The following is a 21,949-nucleotide window of genomic DNA, read 5'->3' on the forward strand; positions in this document are numbered from 1 at the left end:
CTCTGCCGTAGGCGTGGGCGACAGTCCACGCGTCCACTCCCCAGCCGCCCTTCACCAACAGCCTCGGGGAGTGGATGCCAGGCCAGGAGACAGGGCACTGCCTGGGGCACGCATTGCTGGGGAACACCTCCAAACGCAGCCCCTCGAGACTGTGCTGATCAGTGACGCTCCCTGAGCCCCGTGTCTTCAGTAAGGCAGAAGAGTCCCTGACGGCGCCACTGTTTCCGCCTCCGTGAACACCTCACACCTGCTTGTGCTCATCTGCCTTGTCCCTTGTCGCGCTGTCAGTCTAATGCCTCGAAGCACATGTAAGCTGTGTCCTGAACCCGCGACCTCATGTATCACCGCACTGCCTGCGATGCTCAGTAAGTCACGTCCCTGAGTAGCGGCAAAACAATCCAGTTCCCAGAAATAAGACGCAAATCGCCGTCGGGAGCACCCTCCTGCGAGGCTCGAAAGGACGTGGCGTGTCTGAAACCTCCACGGGTCTCCCGACATCCTCCCAAGCGGACCCTTCCTGAGAGCCGGGTCGAGCTCCGGATGCCACGTGCCATGATGCAAAGGAGGAGTTTCGGAAGAGGCTGAAAAGACACCCTGGGGACTGCGATCTAGTAAACACACAGGGGCGCTAAGTGGTGCTGAGCCTGCGAGCGGGTGAACCTGTCCCAGCCGCTGCAGGACGGCGGGCGCAGCCGACGGAAACGCCCAGCGCCCGCACCCTGGACTCCGCCAGGGTCCTCTGCGGGAAGCCACCGAACGGGGGACGCACGGCCCCACACCCCTGTGGACGTGCTGAGTCTGCCCTGTGCATCGAGGAAGCCGGAGCTGAGCCAGAACGTTCTAGCTCCCCAGAGAGCTGCTTAGCGAGAACCACGCATGTCGTGCTCCCGTGGAGCCCTGGGCGCACCTGCGGGACAGTCGGGGCGACGGCACTGGGGCGTCCCCCCCGATCCGTCAAAGGCAGGTCACCGAGACGCATCCCAGGGGCCCCGGCATGACAGCCATGCCGAGACGCATCCCGGGGGCCCCAGCTGAGAGCCAGGCTGGGGAGCGTCGGCGTTTGCCGCTGCTGGGAGCCTTCGCCGCTCACTGTCTCGTGTTTCCTTCTCGCGCTGCCGTCGGGCACAGCGCCCACTGCCCGGCGCGCTTGGCGAGCTCTGTCCGCAGGGACCTGGCCCAACAGCCTCCACGAGGGCCCCAGCCACACGCCGCACCCCGCCCTCCCCCTTCCTGCCTCCGTTTGCTCCACGGCGCCTAGTCACCTTCCGACACCCTTTCTGTCTTGTTTGTTTGTGTTCTATGTTTTTTCCCACTGGAGAGTAACTGCCTGGTTGGCAGACATTGGGGTTCTCTCCTGGACCCCTGGGGACACTGCCTGACAAGAGGAGGCACCGACTAAATAACTACTGACTAGATGGCTGAAAGGATGGATAACTAAACCCCAATGATCTGCAGTCCGAATTTCTTCATGAACGTGAACTTTGATTTTAAACTGTCCACCTTGGCTCTACCCCGGTTCTGATGTGCTCATTGTTTTTGGTTTTTCGAAGTATCTGTGTAAACCAGCCTAAATCATTTGTAAAATGAAGCAGGAGAGAGTAGAGAGATAAAGACAGATAGAAAAGAAGGATAAGCTAATTATCAAACACAATGCATTTTAACAGATGGTAAAGTCTCTCAGGATAGAAGAAGAGAAAAGGAGCCAAACGGCGTGACGATTAATTAAGCAGAGTAACCTTTATTCAAAAAGTGATCGGTTTCCTCCCGTCAGTCCGCTCATCCTCTCCGGATCCGATCCGGGTGATCCCTGACATTTCACAAGGCCAGTCCCCTGGGAACCTTCCTGGACTCTCCGGCTGTGCTCACAGTGACCACCAGTCCCACTCACTGGTGCCTCCGGCCCCAAGGGCGCTTTTCACAACAGATGGGTCCCAAAGTGTCCACAGCACGCTCACTGTCCCTCGGGGATTCTTGGGAAGGAAATTAATAGTTTCCAGAATTTTCAAAAATACATCATACCTCTGGCCCAGAACACACCTCCACATACAGAGCTCCTGAAAAGACAACTCCCTAATAATCGGAGGCAGAATAAGAGATGCTGGAGACTAAAAACCCCACGGGAGTAGGGGAGTAGGGGAGGGGAGGGTCCTTACCTGTTTCACGACAGTCACCGTGCCCGGAGCCATGGCAACCACCGAGGCCACAGCGGTGGCGTCGTGGGTCTCGGTGCCCAGCTCGATAATCTGCTGGAGAATGTTTACAGCTGTGGGGTCGAGTCGGTCACCTTAGAGGAAAAAGCAAACAGGAGACCATTACGGCCATTGGCACTAAAGGTCACCACGTGCAAAACCAGCCCCTAATCGAGGCCATTCTAGGCGGCACCTCTCCAGGGGACGCATGGGCTCTCGGTGATCACGCATTTTGACAACGGAAATAATCCATCTAGTGCTTTATGACTTACAAAGCACTTTACGCACGGATATCTCGAAACTCTAGACGACCCTGTGAGGAGGTGGCACTGTGCAGACATCACCCCCATTGCGCAGACGGGTGACTTGCGCACAAATCAACCGAGAGACTCGCCTTGGGCCACTAGCTCGGCTACATCGCGAAGCCAGGGCTCAGGCCAGATGTTCCAAGCACACACAGACGGACTGCCCCTCAAATCAGAGCCCTGAGAATCACCAGCTAACACGTTCCCCCTGAGCGCACACACGCGAGGCGGCCGCTGGGAGGGAGCCTGGGAAACCACCGAGGTGTGGGCAGAACATCCGAGGGCATCTCAGTCATCGGACCAACGGGCTTCACAGCTCCAACCAGTTCTGTTTTAATCACCTCCCAAGACTGGGATCCGCATTACCGGAGCAGCTCCTGAGCGGACCCTGCCTGCTCTCACCATGTGCTTGACCATCTGTGACTTTCCTGAGCAGGGCACTCTGACCCTGGTCATTATTAATTCACTAAAAAGGAAATCCCTGCCTGATCTCCATTAGCATAACAACATGACGTCTCTGCCAACGTTTGCATTTCCAGGGATGCACTTCCTGTGAGCCAGTTCCAGCGGGGGTCAGCCAAGGAGAGAGAAGAGAAGGCGAACTCCAGCTGTTCTTCAGGGAGGGCGGGGTGTGGCACAAGGCTGAGGCCAGCAGCTAGTGACGACCACCGACTGCTGTATAGGCAGTCACCACCCAGCATTCCCCACTTCTCTCCCTGCCCCTCCCCGCCCCCACCTGCCTTAAGGGAGGTACCTCAACTGCGCCTTGCGGCCAACCACTCTGAACATTCAAAGACTAAATAAGACGTTTGCCTTAAGTACATACTGAGATCAGTTTAACTGCTCCTCCATTCACTCCCTGCAGGACCATTTATGAGCCAGGGAAGCCCCCCGCCCCCACCCCCCCCCCCCAACAGACAGAGGCCTGCCACTCCTTCCCCCTCCCCCCAGTGCTCACAGGCTACCAAGACAGGCCAGCAGGCAAATTACTGCAGCACCTGGATGCCTCCATATTGGAAAGGCAATTCGGGGGGCACTGTAGAAGAGTCAGGTGTGTTCCCGGGAGATGACATAAAATCTGAATCCTGAGGATGAAGATTTTGCTAGAAAAAAGCTGTGGGGGTGGGAACAGACTGTGTGGGGGGGCGGGGTCAGCGCCTGCTGAGAACTGCAGGGCCAGGGGGAGGGCAGGGCTCAGGGGCGGGCGGCAGGGGGGCCGGGGCAGGGAGGCCAGGGCCCGGGGCCCGGGGCCTGCACTGCTGGGCTGCAAAGTCTCGAGTGCATTCTAGGAGCTCGGGAGACACCGGACACCTGCCGGTCTGGAGGCGGACAGCGTGGGGGGTGGGGGGAGCCGGGGGGTGGCGGGGGGACGGGCGTTGAAGGCAGACAATCTCTGCAGCGCTCAAGCAATCCCCAAAGTCACTGACCGTGAAGGAAGGGAACACACTCAGACGCGGCCTCAGCTCCGGGAACCGCACGTGACAGCTGGGGCCCGACATCCATCCACAGAGCCTGCCGCGCTCGGACAGGCCGCCCAGCGGGGGCCGTGCCTCCTGGACCCCGCCCCCCGGGACTGAGCACAGCCCTGGCCGCCAGGCTCCCCCGAAGGAGTTTCTCACGACCTGGGGCTGGGGGGGGTTAAGAACTGGTCCGAAGGGCGACTAGCTCCCTCGCACCTCCTGTCGGCATTTAATGCTCTCCTCTTCACCCCCTGCCCGCCCTCCGCCCCCCAAGCGCCAACGGCACCGTGGTCCGTTACATTAACGTGGGTTCTGTTCATAGTCTGAAAGGAACATTAAGAAAGGCTGTTCTCTAAGCATAATGCCCAAATCACCCACAGGCTGGCACAGCGGTTCATTTTTAAATCGATGTAACATCTGAAAATGGTGGCATCTGACATAAAAATCCTGACTTGAGGAGTTTCAGAAGAAACGGGAAGCAGGCAGCCCGGGGCCCGCGGTCCCGCAAGGTGGCCCCTGGCGAGAAGCGGCCGGGCCCGCGGTCTCCGCCACGCCACCCCGCCCGGCCCCCGCAGAGGCGGAACGAGACCCTGAAACAGATGACCACGAGGAAGCACGGGACGCGGACACCGGCCAATGAGAAGTCGGGAAGCCAAGACTGCAGGACCCGCGCCAGCGCCCCAAAGCGGCGACTCTCAGCCAGCTGCTCGCGGTGCGGGGGCCTCGCGTGCCTGAGTGAGGACAGAGCCGGGACGCTCCGCCAGACCGGCCTGAGGACCAGGGGTGCTCCACGCGGGAAGAGGCGACTCTGCCCTACACTGCCTGTCACAGGCTGCTGTCTGCTGCAACTCCATTTCAAGAGCCAGGGGTGCCCGAGCCCGCCCAGGGTCTGCTCCTGCGGTGCCCACGCGAGGGTCGGGAGCCATCGTCCCCTCGCGAGGTCGCTCGTTCAGCAGGCCTGGCTCAGGCCGGCTCTGCGGAGTCACGGGGACGCAGGGCGAGTCCTCTCACCACTCTCCGAGGTGTATCTCAGGTCCTGGAGCGCGGCCACAGCCGCCTGCGTCCCCTGCACGTCTTCCTCGGCGTCCGTGACGTGCAGGTACTGGGTGGGGGCGTCTTCTGGGGCTTCTGTTGCTGGCTAAAGAAAAACACAATGTGAAGTGACCTTCCGGAAGATGGGCAGTTGCCCAGCCGTCCCCGGACACCGCCTGAAGGCAAGTCGAGGGCACCCAAGCAACGCTTCGCAGCCTCTCACAGACCTGGCGCCCCTGAGAAGTCGGCTGCTCCGACAGAAAACAGGTTTCCCAGAGAGAAAACTCCTCTTTACAAATACCAAGGCATTTAAAAACCAGTTTCGGCAGAAAGCTTCCTGCTGCCCACTCTGGCCGCAGAGAACGGACGATGCTGTTCAGAGTCAGAGGCGAGACGCGCTCAGAGAATCCCGCTCGGGCCCTGCCAAAGGCTCCTCCGTCGCCTCCCGCTGCCGCCAGCTGCCTCTGAGCTCCCCCGAGCCCGGGGCCTCGTGCCACGTGGCCGGCGGAGGACGGCACAGCGGCGGGGACGGTGGGCGGAGGGGGAGGACGGGCAGCGACGTGGAGCACACAGAGCTGGCAGCGCGGGTCCCTGCACGCCGCGGGAGCCCAGGAAACCGCAGCTGTTCACGCCGTTCTCATTTTTATGTGATGGGTTTGATAAAAAGGAATGCAGAACAGGTATCTGTGCGAAATCAGGTACCTCATACCGAAGGGGAGAAGAGGTGAAGCCGAATTTTCACAAGAATCGGATGTTAATAACGAACTCTTTCTGGAAAGCATGAGGAATGCAAGTAAAACTCTACGGCAGGAAGCGTGCAGGTCACCAATAACGAACAAAAAGGACTTTACACAAAATTCATAAAAGCCAAAGTTACCACGCTTTGCCAGCTCTTATCAGTAACTGACGCAGGCTTGGAAGGGCCTGTGATTATTCTTTTCAAGCCAAGTTCAGTTAGGTGCCCCAGCCTGATATATAGAATAAATGTCTGTCGAATGCATACGGAAACAAAAGCAGCATATTTCCTTTCAAGTACAATTAAGCGATGTATAGGCCAACGCTGATTAGATCCAAGGGATGCCTTAGCCTCCGAAAAGCGGGAGGCACACACAACGGCTTCTCCTCGGTGTGCGGGGGCGGGGGGCTCTGGGCGACAGCCACGTGTGGGAAGGACGGCGTTTCACACGCCACTCCCGGAAGCCGCGCGGCACCCGGACTGCTGGAAGCAGCGGCTCGTTACTCCCCGGGGGCCACTCTGCACCCAGCGTCTCGGCTGCTCACTGTCTCACTTCTGGAGCTGAGCGCATGCTGGGCGCACGGCTCTGGGTCAACCATTGCTGTGGGGTCCACAGCTCCGCCTGAGGTGTGGGGACCCCTTTCCAGACGGCGCGTGCTGCCCTCCCACGAGCCACATATGGGAGCGCACGCTCCCCCTTGGCCTCTCCACCAACAATGATGGCAAACTTCTGGATTCTTGCCCATCTAATGGGTAAGAAATTCTATCTGTCTAGTTTTAATTAACACTTATTATGTGTGAGGCTGATGATGTCTTCAGATATTCAAGGTCATTTGCATTTCTTTTTCTATGAACCCCTCTTATCTCTTGCTCATTTCCCTATGAGGCTGATCTTTTGCATTATTTTTAGAACCCTTTTATGACGTAAAGATAGTCATCCTTTTTCTATGATAGGATTGAAAATACTTTGTCGTTTGTCTCTAGGAGTTCTTTCTTGTAAGACTTAAAATTTTTTTTCCGGTAGTTAATTGTTTTTTTCCAATCTTTTCCCTTATTGAATCTGGATTTTGAGTTACAGATAGAAAAGTTCTCCCCACTCTCAACTTATAAATGGATTCATTTACGTTTTCTTGTTTGTTTGTTTTTGTTTTGGTAAAATATCAGTTTTGACACTTAAATCTCTGTTCCTTTTGCTCTAGATGCTCCCTATACATACAAGCTATCGATTATGGGATATTGATGTTTTACTCTACTTATTGTGTCTATAGTGGTTTTTCATTCATTGTTTTGGACCTTCCAAAAACGTAACCATGCCATCTGCAGACACAGATGCTTTATTTCTTCTCTTCTGAATCGTGCGTCTCTATTTATTTTGCCTCGTCCGACACTCTAGCTGACGCCTCCTCCATGACACTCAAGAGCCGTGCCCCAGGGGTCCTAGTTCTGTTCCCGACTTCGGTGAGAAACCCGCTAGCGTTTCCCACGAAGTGAGACATGGGCTTGGGGCCGAGACACCTATATTTTTGTTTTCACCTTAAAGACATAGTCATCAAACTCTATTGCTGCTTTTAATTAATGGATTTTGAATTTCATCGAATGACTTTTTTGCACCTATGAAAATGATTACTTCATTTTTCTCCCTAGTATATTATTATGATGGGTTATGTTAACATGTCCTTTATTCCTACTGAACCACCTTTCACTTGCATTCTGGAATAATCCGTGCACTGTCACGATGTATTAGTTTTGCACGTACTGTTGGATTTGTTTCAGAGCCCTTGCCGGATGCTCTGACGGCTCAGATCACCCTTAAGTGGTTCTCACCTGGGGGTGATTTCGGCTCCTGGAGGCCACTGGCAATGTCTGTGTTATTTCTGGCTTTCATAACTGGGGACATGCTATCTGGTAGGCAGAGGTCAATGAGGCTACGAAACACCCTAAAATGCAAAGGACAGACCTCTCCAGGAAGGAATCCTCCAGGCCACAATGCCGGCAGAGCTCAGGCTGAGACGCCCTGGCCTAGGCACACCGCGGTTAGTCCGCAGGAGCAATCCCCCTGCACCTGGAAAAGAGACGCCCACTGACTCTTACAACGCGTGTGTGCGTCCGGCGAGGCGAGCAGCCTCAGCGCCTGAGGGAAGAGCAAAGACGGCAGGCGGGAGCACGTGCCTTCCTGCCTTCGGTGGGGGCAGAGTCGGGCCTTGCGTGGGGTGCGTGGGCGACGGGGGGTGGGGGCCTTCCCTGTCCTGCGGGCGGGGGCTGTCAACCTACTCCCGGCCTCGCCTCACATGCTTCTTTCACATTCGATACCTGAAACTCCAGATTAGCGAACAACGAGTGGAAATGTCAGTGAGATCAATACGGACACTCACAAGATGACCCAGGGGGAAGAGACCCCAGGCCTGGTGCAGACCTCGCCCGCTCACACCCTCGGGCCTGAGACCTGATCTGAAAAGAGCTCCCGGTTTCCCAGCCAGACAGCCCAGCGCTCCAGGGAGGATGGGAGGCGGCCCCGGGCGGGCTCGTCTGGTCCGCATCTGCATTTAGAAACGTCAAGCTCAATGCCAATCTCCGCAGTTACCTCCCACTTGGGCTCGCCTTCGGTTTCCACCACCTTCAGGCCGTGCTTGTTCTTCAGGTGCCGGTTGAACTCCCACTTGGTGCCGTACACGAAGCTGCAGACGGGGCACTTCAGACCGCCTGCAAGCACAGAGGGGAGGAGACGCGTCTGCAGCACGTAATGGGCAAGGTCTCTGCCTGCTGCGCAAACGCCTCGAATCGAAGCACCGGAACCTCTCGGGAAAGGGTTACGCTGTCACCAACGTGTGCTGCGTGGCCGGGTCAGGCCTGCGATGGCTGCCTCGGTGCTGAGCTCTGTTTGTCCTCGTCACTGTTCCCTAATACAGCTACATTTATACCGCATCTACATTGTATTAGGTGTTATCAGCATCTAGAGATGATTCAAAGTGTATAGGAGGATGTGCACAGGTTATGTGCAAACGGTATGTCATTTTATATGAGGGTCTTCAGCATCTGTGGATTTTGGCATCCATGGGGGGTCCTGGAAGAGATCCCCCAAGACCGAGAGATGACTGTACAGTCTTATTTTAGGTACCAGAGAGAAATGAGGTGAGTAACACATTCCTTTGGCTGATGGGATAAGTGGAATGTGTCGTTTCATAAACTAACATATATTTCACACTGTGAACGCTCAGACACCATTATAGAAGTTTTTAAAAAGCCCCTCAAGTTTCCAAACTCTCCCTGGGCACAGGTACCATCCACTGAGCATCCTGGTGCTCAGGCCTCCATGACCCTCCCACCTGCCAGCTTCCTGCTGCCCCCCCCCCCCGGCCCTCTTACGATGCCCTCTGCTGGCTCCCATTCAGCCCCCAGGTCGTGACCCCCGGCTGGGTGCCCAGACATTCTGCCTCAGGCTCCTCTTCCTGCCGCCCTGATTCCTAGGGGATGCATCACACACTGCAGAATCGGTAAGCGGGTGACTGTCCCAGACCTCTGCCCGCACCGCTGTCCGAGAGGCCAGGCCAGCGGTCACTGTGCCCGCCACGGCCGCCCACAGCCGAGCTCCGCTGCCACCAGGGGCCCTCCCCGCCCCAGCCGCTGGCATCTTTTGCACCGTTGGGAGGAACCGGCTCCTGACCGGTCCCCTGGGGGCCACTGCCGGCCCTCCACTGCTGGTCTACACTCCGCCCGACACACAGGACGGTCCTGTGAAACATGAGCAACATCACGTCTCTCGTAGCTGAGAAACCGTGCAGCGGCCTTCTGCCGCACCCAGAATAACGGCCCAGCCCCGTGCTGTGGCCTGCCACCCTGACTCCAGCCCCGCCCCCTCTGTCCCCGCCCCATGCCTGCCTTTCTCTGTCTCGCAGTGACCAGGCTCCTCCCCTAGTCCCCTCCCAGGACACCTGCTGGAAGCTCCTCCTCCACCATCTCCACCTGCCCCCTCCCCTCCTCTGGGGCCCAAATTCAAACATCACCTCTTCAGAAAGCCTCTCTGACTCTCCCAGCTAAGGCAACCCCCAATGCACAGAGCCCCCCGAACTCTACCCGATCGTCTGTGTGTCAGGGCAACGAGCCGCATCTGAACCCGCATTCTGTATCCCTCCCACACACGTTCACTGTCTGCCTTCCTCCTGAAACGGCGCCTCCCTGAGGCCAGGGGCTTCGTCCAGCTTTCTCACTGCTCCGGTCCCAGCTCCTGGCATCCAGCAGGTCCTCAGTCTCCATGTCTGACACACTGACGCTGGGTCTCATCGAGCCCCCTTCTTGCTCTAGGTCTTTCTCCAGCCGGCCCCCACCCTCCCCCTGGCCTTAGGTCTTCTCCACGGAGGAAGAGGGCCCCTCGCCCCGCCCGGGCACAGCCCACCTCCTCCTTCCTTCTCCGCAGGGCTCTGGGAGGAGTGTCCACGCCCTAGGGCTCCTGGAACCTGGTACCGCCCGCTGCTCCTGAGACCTACAACCACTGGGAAGCAGGGGGAGGAGGGCACGCTCTCACTAAAGAGCCCCCCGAATCTTTTAGGTTTTATTCCATGAGTGCAAGTGCCTATTCAAAAAATAGTGCAGTTAAGATCCAGACCAGAAAAGTACGTGGGGCCATCCCTTCTTTGCCTCTCCTCTTGCTCAGGCAGGTGGACCTCGACCAGGAGTAATTCTGCCCCGGAGAGGGGCCATCTGGCAATGTCTAGAGAAAATTTTGGTTGTCACAGCTAGGGAGGGCTCCTGGCATCTGGCGGACAGAGATCGGGGATGCTGAAAACATCGTATGGCACACAAGACAGTCCCCAACAACGAATGACCCGGCCCTGAGTAAGGCGGTGTGCAGGCCACGAAGCCCTGCAAGCTCACTCACGCTCAGGGCAGACTGCGTTCCGCTCCCAGACGCTCTCAGGGCACTGCACGGGTCCTGGCTGACTGCCCTCCTCGCTGGGCAACCCAACGAGCGCCCTGCATTCTCTATGCTACTGCTAATGCCACCGCCAGCGCCACCGCCAACAGACACGCCTTCCACTCGGGGCAGCTGGGCTGTGTCCGGCGCCTCGCGCGTTAACCCGCGCGGTTCCTCGTGGCAGCCCCGAGAGGCGTGATCAGCTGCTTACGCGGAGGCCCCGGGTGGTCAGGCAAGCCTTCGCGGTCACTCAGTAAAGCCAAGAACTGAAACCAAGTCTGGCTAACCCCAGGGCCCACACCCTTGACCTCCAGCTGTGCTGCCTTCCAGTGTGACTTCTGTGCGTTATATGACAACGTGACCACATTCCCCAGCCAGATCTGTTCCTACTGGGCTTCTGTGACGGCTCCCATTCTCCGGTCGTCCAGCCCTGATTCGAACTCCTCCTGGTCCTCTGTCCGGAGCCCCGCCACCTCTCAAACACTCAGCCCCCCCTGCACCCTGGAGGTCCGTATCCGGTGGTGTCCAAAAGCATCCGTGTTCACCGGCATCGCTGAGGCAATGGGAGAGCTGAGCTGGACCCCGAGGGTTCTCAGGCCGCCACCTGTGTCCTGCTCGCTGGGCAACGACAGAGGGAGTAGAGGAACTCCACGCTGACGCCGATGCCGTCCTAACGAAGTACTGAGAGCCTGACGAGTCTCCTGGGGATGCATCACACCATGTAAGCATCTGCCAGGTGCAGTGACGATGTGCTCGACGCCCTGAATCGATTCCACGCCAGTGGGCCCTTACGGGGGGCAGTTCTGTAACTGGGGTTCCCTGTCTCTCAGCTGAAGTCGTGGTGACTCCCCAAAGCGTCACGAGCAGCAGCGGCAGCCCACCCGGATGGTGACGCACATCCTCTAGGGCCCTGGGTCACTGCTGTAGGGCCTCCCAACGCGGGAGGCACCGGGGAGCATGGAGGAGTCTCACAGAGACGGGGGACAGCGCCAGCGGCGAGCCGGCAGCAGACCGAATGCCGAGCTTCAAGAACATTCTACAGAAAAGACATCTCAAACGCTTTCTGAAACTCAAACACTCTGTTTCTTTCTTTTTTTTTTTTTTTTTAAGGCAAAACCAAATGGAATCGTTCTCTTCTTGGCCAAAGGATAATGAAACTTAGTGTTTAGCCAGCTTTGTTATCATTTATTAATCATCTAAAAGGGGATATTTCCCTACAATCATCTTTTAAAGCCCCCCAAGGTATAAGAATCTTTTCTTCCCCCCAAAACTGATGTTGCTTCTATAAAGACTTAATATGAGGCACTGAACAAAAGCAAACTCTCTCAGGCTACACTCCAGCTTCAACACGAAATTAAAGATTGCTTCTGGGGTACTTTTTAATGGAAAGTAATGCAGGGAGGAAAACATCCTTGCATTATGCTTAAATGAAAATTAATATGCCCCCACATTAATTAAAACTTCAACCTTTGCCACAGTGATGTTAATTACAGAACGAGAAATGGAAATATATAATCTAGACCAAACGTATAACTCTGCCAGTTAACTGACATTAAAGCTGAGAGAAATTAATTTTTACTTCAGTTCATTACATTCTTAGGCAATGCACATTAAAAGGTCACGGGGAAGCGGGAATTCACTCGCAGAGTGGATGTTACATGCACACCATAAAAACTGCCAAACCCCAAATCACGATTCCCTCGTAAGAAATGATGACCCTGGCAAAAAAATAGAATTTCAGGAGCAATTTTAAAACTCAATCACGGCATCTGGTGCTCTCTCTGGAACACAATATATTCTAGGAGAGTCTCAGGCATTAAAATATTTGCGCTCCTCTGTGGAGGCTGACGTTATTGAAAATTCAATTTCACGTTCAATAATATATCTCCCAGAATGGCATGGAATACCGGGGTGGGCAGTCGGAAGGCCTGGATCTGGTACCTTGCTCACATGACCCCGAACTGCTTCCTTAGATGCTCGGGGTGGGGGGGGGGGGTTCTCTAAGGTGACATATGTGACCTTAACAGAGGCGCTGTGGTGAGCAGCAGGAGAATGGGCCCCGCAAACATTCACGCCCTAATCCCCACAACATGGGAGCACGGCACCCCACCTGACGGAAGGGACCTCAAGGATGTGATTCGGTTGAGGATCTGGAGGTGGGGAGACCACTCTGCATTATTGGGGTGGGCCCAGTGTAACCACAGGCGTCCTTAGAAGAAGGCGGCAGGAGAAAACACCAGGGCCCCTTCCCTCGGAAACCTACGAGGGACAGGAGTCTGGGGAACATCTTGGCCGCTGGGTCCTTCCTCCCCGGCTCCTCCACGGCGCCCCGCCGGCCCCCTCCCCCAAGCCCGGAGCACGAGGCAGGGGGACTGTCTCCAGAAGTTGACGGCTTTGCCTGCACCACCGTGAGACGCCGCTTACACGCAGCTGACGGACAAGCCACCCCCGCCCTTGGGCTGAGACTGTAACATCACTTCGTAAAGACCGCACTTGATTCACTATCATTTGAACACATAGTCCTCTATATCGAAATAAGAAATTACAAAGTCCTGTGAAGATATTTTTGAGGAGTAGAAGTGGACTATAAAACCAAGTGGGGATGGGGAGAATCACCTAAATTAGCCAAAAGAAAATGAAAAGTTCCCATGGTACCAAGTGACTCAGCATTTCCGACCACAGTGATTTCCTCCAGTCCTCCCCTCTGACCCCATTCTCCTTCCCTCTCCCAGACTCTAGCATGGGGTGGGCTGTGTGTTCTGGACATTTCTAAGCTATGCTCACTTTCAACCAGCTACTTGATTTCAGAGATGGTTCTCCCACCAAAACACAAGGCCTCTTAAGGGCCAAGAGATACTCAGTTGTTTCTTCCTCAACATGACATATGCATGTGTATGTGTATATATGTATATACATACATACATGCACACACACACATATGTACACACATATATGTCAAGAAGACCAAAAATACCCCTGCAGGAATTAAAAATAAAACCTAGACCCTTTCAGAGAACGTCAACTGATTATAGAGAGTCTTAGAAAGTTAACTGAAAACTTAGGGCATGAAACAGTTCGACCTCGGCATATTTTTGGCAAGGCAATGATGTAAGTTTGGAGGCACCGAGTAATGACGATGTCATCAATCAGATGCCTACGCCTGTCTCAACAGCCACGGTAAATGTCTGCTTCCTGTCACTCCACCCCAAAAGGTGTGAAGGACGTTACACACATCTCCAGCCCACGACTCCAGTGATTTACTGTGACTCCAGGTGTCCAGTCCCTCCTCTGTGATTCCTGGACAGGGTCAAAATGATGCAATGGCTCCGAAGGTCTTACATATTTTCACGTTAAAAAAAAAACAAGGGAAGGACACACAAGAACGAACGATAATGCACCGAGAGCCAGGCACTCAGGTCCTCGCCACCACCCGCGAGACGGCGGCTGTGAACTCCGTCTCAGGCGAGGGTCCGCGGTGGGAGCTCGAGTGCCCCACCCACCCCGAGTGCACAGCTAACGGTCACAGCCTCATGCCCACCTCGCCACCCCGCTCTCCAGTGCCATGCGGCTGCTGTTCACGCAAACACAAGGCACGTGCTCCCCGGGCCCCCAGATGGATGGCCTTAAAATTATCCTGAACTTTTTCTGCTGTTCGTCCATGTCCGTGCATCCACTCTGTCACCGAAGGTGCTGGAGGGCACAGTCGATTCATTTGTTTTAGATTAAGATGCATTTTATGGCGATTCCAGCAAGCGGAGCTTCACCCTGCACCAGCGAACTGTGCACCCCACACCCCTGTTAACCAGAGAAAGAGTTCTAAAACTGTCTTCAGCTTCAAATAGACACAGGACTCGGGAAAAAGTAGCAACTGGCGTTCTGTATGGTGCAATCATTTTTTAGTTGAATTGCTGGAGTCCGGATATAAATACAGCATCTCTTTGTATGGCGGTAGTGTGTGCGTTAAACCCTCGCAAGTGGGAAAATGTGATTACTTACTGCAAAACGAAGCAAAAACCCCCAAACTTTTCACTGTTAGAGGTTCTCATCCATTCTCTTTAGTTGATTGTTCTAAATGTGGGTTTTTTTTTTTTCATTTTTAGCATGAATAAGTAATCTGAACACTATATAAATATTTTTGGCTAATCTAAAGAAGCTCACCCATAAATGTTTGCCATAGCATTATTTATAACTGCAGTAAAAGAAAAATCTGGAAATCCTACAATGTTCAACAAGATGAGGTTCTGCCACTTGACGCTGTATCACAAAAAGCCCTGAGAAATTATAATTATGAAGACCAAAGGGGAAAAAAAGCATGTCCATGTTAATCAGTTAAGTACAGACAGAAAGTCGGGAACTTTTGTTCATGCAACATGTACACGTGGACAATGAAGAGAAGGCAGTGCTGATAACGACTGCTACCCGGAGGGCGGTGAGATCTGCGGGTGAACCAGGACGCCTTCATTTGAGATTTCCATTAAAGTCGCCCTGATGCTATCCTGGCGATACGAAACGCAGATAAACACTGATGAGGAGGAGGAAGGCACAATAATGATGAGGAATCAACACCACTCAGCGTTCAGCGATTAGGGTCACACTGCCAGGTACCCCGGTTCTTCTCGATGGGACGAGGCCCACTGAGCAGGGCCCCCGGGGGGTGGGGGGCGGGGGAGGCCCGTCACTTACCTTGCTGGACGAGCGCGTCGGCTGCCAGCTCCCCGGCGCCCACGTTGGCGTACTCCTCGTTGGGGTGCTTCCTGTTGTAGTGCCGCTTCAGGGAGCCGGATATGTTGCACGAGTAATGGCAGTGGGCGCAGCGGAAGGGCTGCAGGGCAAAGAGCGTGGTTAGGGGACGGTGACCCCAGGTGAGACCAGGCCCCGCGAGGCCACACACCGGCTGAGGCCACACCCCGGCTGAGACCACGCCCCCAAGGAGAGGTGCGGATCCCCCCTCCCCCTCTAGTCTCCCCTCTGTGCGTGAGCCCACAAGGAGCAGGCCCACCCTCCCGGGATACACTCCAGGGAAGATGTGACCGTGGTGTTTAGTCCTGCCTCTGTGGAACCGACCAAGTGACCGGGCAAGGTGTCCCCAGACTAGGAGGGGTCTGCACACCGTTGACGGTTGGGGTCTATATATCTAGTTATGATTCTTCCTGAACCACAGAGAGAAATGTCTTCCAGGTGTCTCTACACAGATGCTCTCTGTAGGCATCTCAAAATAAACATACGTGACTTCAGACTCGCCGTCTTTCTGCAAAATCAGCTCATCGCCCAAAGACAGAAACCTGAGTCACCCTAGACTTCTTGCCCTCTTTTCCTGCAGTCTAATTACTGAGTCTGGCCCAGGCTCCCCGGAAACCTTTCTCGAAGTTACCCCGGCTCCCCTCCCCCATCAGTCCCGCACAGCAAAAGACGCCACCCCAGGCTCTAAAGGGAAGGCTGCTGCCCCACGAGGGTCGCTCTCGGACAGAAAGGCACGGGGGCACTGGTGGGTGAGGCACCCCAGGTGGGGGCCACGCTGTGGTCGGGGGGGCCCTGAGCTCCACTGCACGTGCCACACTCGTCTCCCACACGAGGGAACTCTGTGTTCGGCCCACAGGAATCGATCGAACGAAAGACCCGGAACGAAGGCAAAAACCAGTCCACCTCCCTCACGTGTCTACCGAGCAGAAAACACGAGGTCTAACGTGCCGACACATGACCATCTGCAAAGTTGAAATAAAAGCCAAAACGTTTTCATGCTTTCATCTCTACGTAAGCAAATATAATGCAATTATTTTTGAAACGTTAGCACTTGCACACACACACACACACACACACACACACACACACACACAAATCAAAAAGAACAGCCAGAAATGTTCTGCTGCCGACCAGCACCGAGTGGTCGGGGGCGCAGAGTCAGGTGGGGGTGGTCGGAGCGACACACTGTCCCCGCACCTCGCCTCAGGCCCGAGGGCCCGTTTCGCCCTTGTCACAAAGCAGAGGAGCTGCTTCACGAGCGTCAGCTCCTTTTACTCCCCATGGCAGAACTGCTAATGAGGAGAAAAACTGCCAAAACATGAGCAGACAGGCAAAAAAAAAAAAAGGATATGCGTGAGCCCAAATGAGAAGTCGTGTCTGAGCTGCTAATTTCCGTGAAAATCCTTACTTCTTCGAGTTGGAAGGAACGTTTTCAAAGACGGACTGTGAGCAGCCTCTCTTCCACGAGGAGAGAGGAGGCGAGTCCTGTGGCCTGTGACGGGGCAGGTGGACGCCACGGACTCGCGTCTCCGATGGGCAGCTGTCCGAGAAACGGTCCGCACCAGAGAGGGTCAACGCAACGGCCCTGCTCCTCCCGGCTGCCTGCAACCTGAGCCTCCGGTCAAAGCCACCGATCCCGAGAGGAGAGTCTTGTTTTGTGTTTATTTCCCCCCTATTTCTTCTAAAGTTACAAGCCCGAGAGCATGAGGCTGGGATTTCATTCCAGGATCGGGCATGACAGGGTCAAAACCAAGCCTGGGGCTAAGGATCCAGAGAGGAGAAGCCAGGTCTTCATACCTTTAAGGGGCACGAAGCCACCTCTATTGTAAAGTAAGGTCAGAGACAAATTAAACAAGTTAAAAGAATAAATGTTTTAAAACCACGGGGTACCCCAAGTTCAAACATGGCCACATGGAGGCAATTATCTCATGACAATAAATAACAGTAAATCAATCCACACTGATTGCTTTCTGTGCCAGAGCTCAGAAGGCTCATCAGCATTCTCCAATTATTGATTTTTTTGTAATCGCTTATGCTGTCAAAAATGCAGTATTTCCAGAGAATATACTGCACACGATTAGATAGACAGGATTTCAATTTAACGTAAATCAACCCAATTCCCTTCTTTTTTTCCGGAAGTGCTCTAAGAATCTAAAATACCAGGAAGCTGAAGATGGCATAAAAGGTTTTCTGCAGAAACATTTCAGTTCTAAACAATTTAAACAATGGTCCCTAGACCACCTCCTCCCCACATGTAGCAAGACCAGCTTTTCTCTTGCTAGAAGGCTGTCCCCACACACATAACTATGCTTAAAAAAAAGAAAGAAAGAAAAACCTGTCATCTCAGATTCTTCACTTTCATGGAGACTAAAAACTGAGAAGCAAAACAAAAACTAGGAGCAGAAACCTGACACTTGACTTTCGAACCCCTTTGCCTACGGATCCGTAATTTCCACCGAACTTGGAAAACGTTCCTGCTAAGTTTACACCCAGTCAGCATTTTGCGGAGAGGTTCTGCTCGAGTTTTGAAAGCTAAACTTGGAACTACAGGCCCATGCAATCGAGGCTCCGTGAGGGAAATACGATGAGGTGGCCAGGGTCCCTCTGCTCAGCCTGAGGATGAGGCGGCTGTGGGTAGAGAGCAGCTCTGTCTACGGAGACAAGGGCCGGAACGCTGGCTCCGCCACTTGCTGATGATGGCGTCATGCCTGAGCATGTTACCCAAGCGGACCCTGGGCCTCAGTCTCCTCGTCGGTGATATGGGGACATCGATACCTGCATTGTAGGGTTTCTGAGGGGGAAATGAAGCACATAAAGCATGTACTGTCATGCCTAACATACGGCGATTGTGAAAGGGACCCTTCTCCCGCCTCCTTCATTCTGACACGAATGTCCCTAAATGCTCCGCCTGGAGGTGGAGCTTTCTGATGGCAAGAGGAGGCCATCTCCCGAGCTGGAGCTGCGGGAGAAACGCGGCCAGGACGCCAGGGGCAGGGCTAGAGGACGTGGCCTGCTGGGGCGCACCGAAGTCTCTGGCCAGCGATGCACCTGGCTGGGCTGCACAAATGTGCGGTCCTAAAACTTCTGCTTATTTGAGCCCATTCCCATACTTTGCTCCCTTACTCACTAAGGTTAGACTGGCAACCGGGAGTGAATTATCGCCCAGCCGCACCCTGGCTGACCCCGCCCAGACACCACCTTGGTACGCCCCTCACGTGTCCCGCAAGCTCCACTGCCCGGGGCCTTCCGTATGTAAGACTCCCCTCAGCCTCACGGGGGCACGATATAAACACCGTGGGGACCCACCTCGTTATCAGGAGTGCGACAAGCCATTACGCTCACTCCCCGGGAGTTGTGGGTATCAGTCAGCCAGAGAACTTTCTCGTTGCTATAGGTTCTAAAAGCTACAGCCTTTACATGATAGGATGAAATTACATTAGCCCCATTTAAAGACGGCTTTTAAAATATGACGGAGCTGAAACAATCAGGTGGCCTTCTGTGTCCCACATGCATGGCACGCGACTTTCTCATAGCACTTAACACAACACACTTGCTGTTCTGTGCACGACTCGTGGGCCTGGCGGACGGAGGCTTAGCTTCCTCCTCACACCTCCAGCCTGCTGGAGCCTGGCCCACTGGAGGGGCGCAGAAAAGGGGTGTCAAAGGAATAAGCAAACGGTTCACGTTTTGCATCAAAAATCCAGATGAAAATTTAGTACTTTATACTTGTCTCTTAGAAATCTAAATGTTAAATGGTGGTTATCATGTACTCCACATAGATGACTTAGGAAAAGTTCCTCATTGATAACAAAATCAACGACTGAAATCTCATGAGTTTTGTGAAAATCCTTCGGTTGAGCAAATTTTAGTTTGACAACAGGCAATAGAGTCCTCAGGCTTCATGATATAAGTTTTTGAGGGTTCGACTGGTTTTAGGTACATATCAAACATAAACTCAAAAATGTCTTTTCAAGACAGCTGTCTGGCTGATGCCCCTTTTGAAAGGACATGCCCATCTACGTCCACGAGGGCTGTGGCCGCGGGGAAGGCGGGCCTGCCTGCGGAGGGCCAGGCGGAGGCAGGTCCGAGACGTGGCAAACCCAGGCCCCCAGGCCGCGCGCGTTTCAGAAATAACGAAGTCTAAGGTGAGAAGGCACGGCCCGCACTGAGTCACGTCACAACGAGCAGTTTCCAAAATGCACGGAGTTTGAAAACTGCTGATTGCAGACTTTTTTTTTTTTTTTTTTTTTTTGCAGACTTGCACATTCACACTCCCGATTTCTGACTTGCTTTCCAGAAGTCAGGAAGGAGCCTCGTGGAGCCTCGCAGAGCAGAGACCCAAAGTGCAAACTCCCTCCAGCAATGGGGACCCTGGGACAGGGCTCAGGACAATGCAGACAGCGGGTGGGAAGCGGTGACGAGGAAAGGCACAGCGTCAGGGCTGGACCCCACGCCCAGGGAAGCGGACTCTGCGAACGCATGGGCAGGCCCGGCACCGCTGGGCAGCGCCGCTCGGGGGAGGCCCTGTCAGAAGGAGGTGAATTTACGAAGAACTCCGTGTGGGAAACGCGCCTCGTGAAGCGTTCTCCGCGTTAAGTGGCACGTTTACACGGTCAGGAATATGACAAATCAGTGGGATCGGGGGGTCTTTGCACTCCATAAGCAGCAGACCATGTCGCAGGCCCTGACAAGCTGAGCCACAACGTACAGTATCAGAAAAGGAAGGGCCTGTGCTGTCAGGCGCGGGCTCAAGCCACAGCCGCACGCGGCTACTTCCCCCGTGGACACAGTTCCGAGGGCCGGGGGTCCACATGAGCGTGTACTGGGCACCCGCTTTGTGTCAGACACTGTCAGGATCACCCGGGTGGGCGTTCCGGCCGCCAGGTAGGAGGTGGAAAATCACATGGGACCACTGCTCCCAAACTAACAACACGACACACGTTTCTAAATTCATCGGACTGAGGACACAAATTCCAGAAGGGACGAGCCCTGCCTCGGAGCAAAGAGACTGCGGCCGCTTCCACCCCTGGCACGGTGGCCTACCAACCTTCTCCCCGTGAAACGGGGAGCTCCGCCAAGTGCCACGGGGCAGGGCTGACGGCTGGGGGCCGAGGCAGGCGGGGAGAGAGGAGGCCCGGCCCAGTCCCGCGTGGCTCGGTGGGCGGGCGGGCGGGCGGGCTCGTGTGCTTTAAACACCCTGGGCGAGCGGGGGCAGGGCCCAGGTCTGCACGTCCCCACAACATCATCTCAGTTACTCACTGACGGGGCGGAGCTCGGAAAACTCCTTTGGTTAACTGCTGGACCGCATGGTAAGATACATTCAGTTTGGGGAGAACATGCCAAATTGTCATCCAAAGTAGCTGTGCCATATAAACTTACATCAAAGGCAGCTCATTACGACTAATAAACCAACGTGAATACGTTACCATCAGCTAAAGTCCACATTTTATTCAGATTTCCTTCTCCTGTTCCAGGATCTCATTACATTACATTTAGTCATGACGCCTTTTTAGGCCCTTTCGGATGTGACAGTTTCTGAGACTTTTTCTAATTTTTGAGGAACACTGATGAGCTATTTTATAGCATATCCCTTAGCTGGGATTTATTGACTTTTTTTTTTTATTTTTAGGTGAGGCGACCTTTGGTTGACCTCATAGATTGCAAGGACCTTGTCGGCTTACAATCCCCCCCTTTTTTTTTTCTTTTTTGCCTGGTCTTCTTAGGTGGTCTCCCATGCAAACACTAACCAGGCCGACCCTGCTTAGCTTTCGAGATCAGACGGGCTCGGGCTTGTTCAGGGTGGCCTGGCCGTAGACTGCTGACGTTCTAACTGTAGTGGTGGGTACATGTCATTCTGCATTAGTCTAAACTCACAGAATGTACACGGAGAGTAAACCTCAACATCCACTATAGGCTTCGGGTGATTACGATGTGCCGACATAGGTTCATCGATGACCAATAAACCACTTTGGTGCGGTGTTGAAGATGGGGGAAGGCGGGTGGTGTACGGGAACGCCCCGTACTTTCACCTTTGCCGTGAATCTAGAACTACCTGAAAAAGCTTGTTATTTAAAAAGAGAGAGAGAGAGAAGACTGGTAACGTCCACACGCCATGGTAAAGTCCTGTCATTTAGTTAACAGTAACATACCCGAGTCGATTTCTTAGTTTTGATAACAGACTGTGGGTAAGATTTTATCATTGGGGGAAGGTGGGTGACAGGTGCACAGGAACTCTCTCTTTGTGACTTCTGTGAGTCTAAAATAATGTCAAAATAAAGATTCTTTTAAATAAAATCAAGTCACTTTTTACTCACACACAAAGGAGGCTGGGAGTGAATCAACCAGCCCGACCACTGAAAACATCTCCAGCGACAGAGCGATGGGCGCACATGAGCCTAAGGGAGAAACCCCCGGAGCGGCTCCTGCCTATCTGACCACGCCGCCTCTCGGGACGGTGTCGGGCTTGTCACCTGCAGGACAGCAGTGGGCTGGGCAGTGGGCTGGGCAGCTGGGCTGGGCAGCTGGGCAGGGAGACCGGGCCTCTCTCTGTCTGCAGACGCCCGGCGCGGCAGCAGCTC

At 54.4% G+C, this 21,949-nt stretch overlaps 1 protein-coding gene across 4 annotated transcripts in view; it reads right to left on the reverse strand.

Annotated features, from left to right (window-relative positions):
• Positions 1–21,949, reverse strand: part of ZFAT (zinc finger and AT-hook domain containing) — a 92,674-nt gene that overhangs the window by 7,767 nt on the left and 62,958 nt on the right. For 3 of the 4 annotated variants that reach the window (XM_036233052.1, XM_016145627.2, XM_016145628.2), the window contains exons 12-15: positions 15,315–15,453; positions 8,304–8,422; positions 4,966–5,092; positions 2,154–2,284 (exon numbers count right to left, since the gene is read on the reverse strand). In XM_036233052.1, the coding sequence (XP_036088945.1) occupies positions 2,154–2,284; positions 4,966–5,092; positions 8,304–8,422; positions 15,315–15,453 (516 nt within the window). Of the gene's footprint in view, positions 1–1,736; positions 1,971–2,153; positions 2,285–4,965; positions 5,093–8,303; positions 8,423–15,314; positions 15,454–21,949 lie in introns of those variants that run through there. The other variant, XM_016145631.2, reaches the window with a different exon arrangement.

Source organism: Rousettus aegyptiacus, unplaced genomic scaffold (genome assembly GCF_014176215.1).
Source record: "Rousettus aegyptiacus isolate mRouAeg1 unplaced genomic scaffold, mRouAeg1.p scaffold_m13_p_15, whole genome shotgun sequence".
Lineage (NCBI taxonomy): Eukaryota > Metazoa > Chordata > Mammalia > Chiroptera > Pteropodidae > Rousettus > Rousettus aegyptiacus.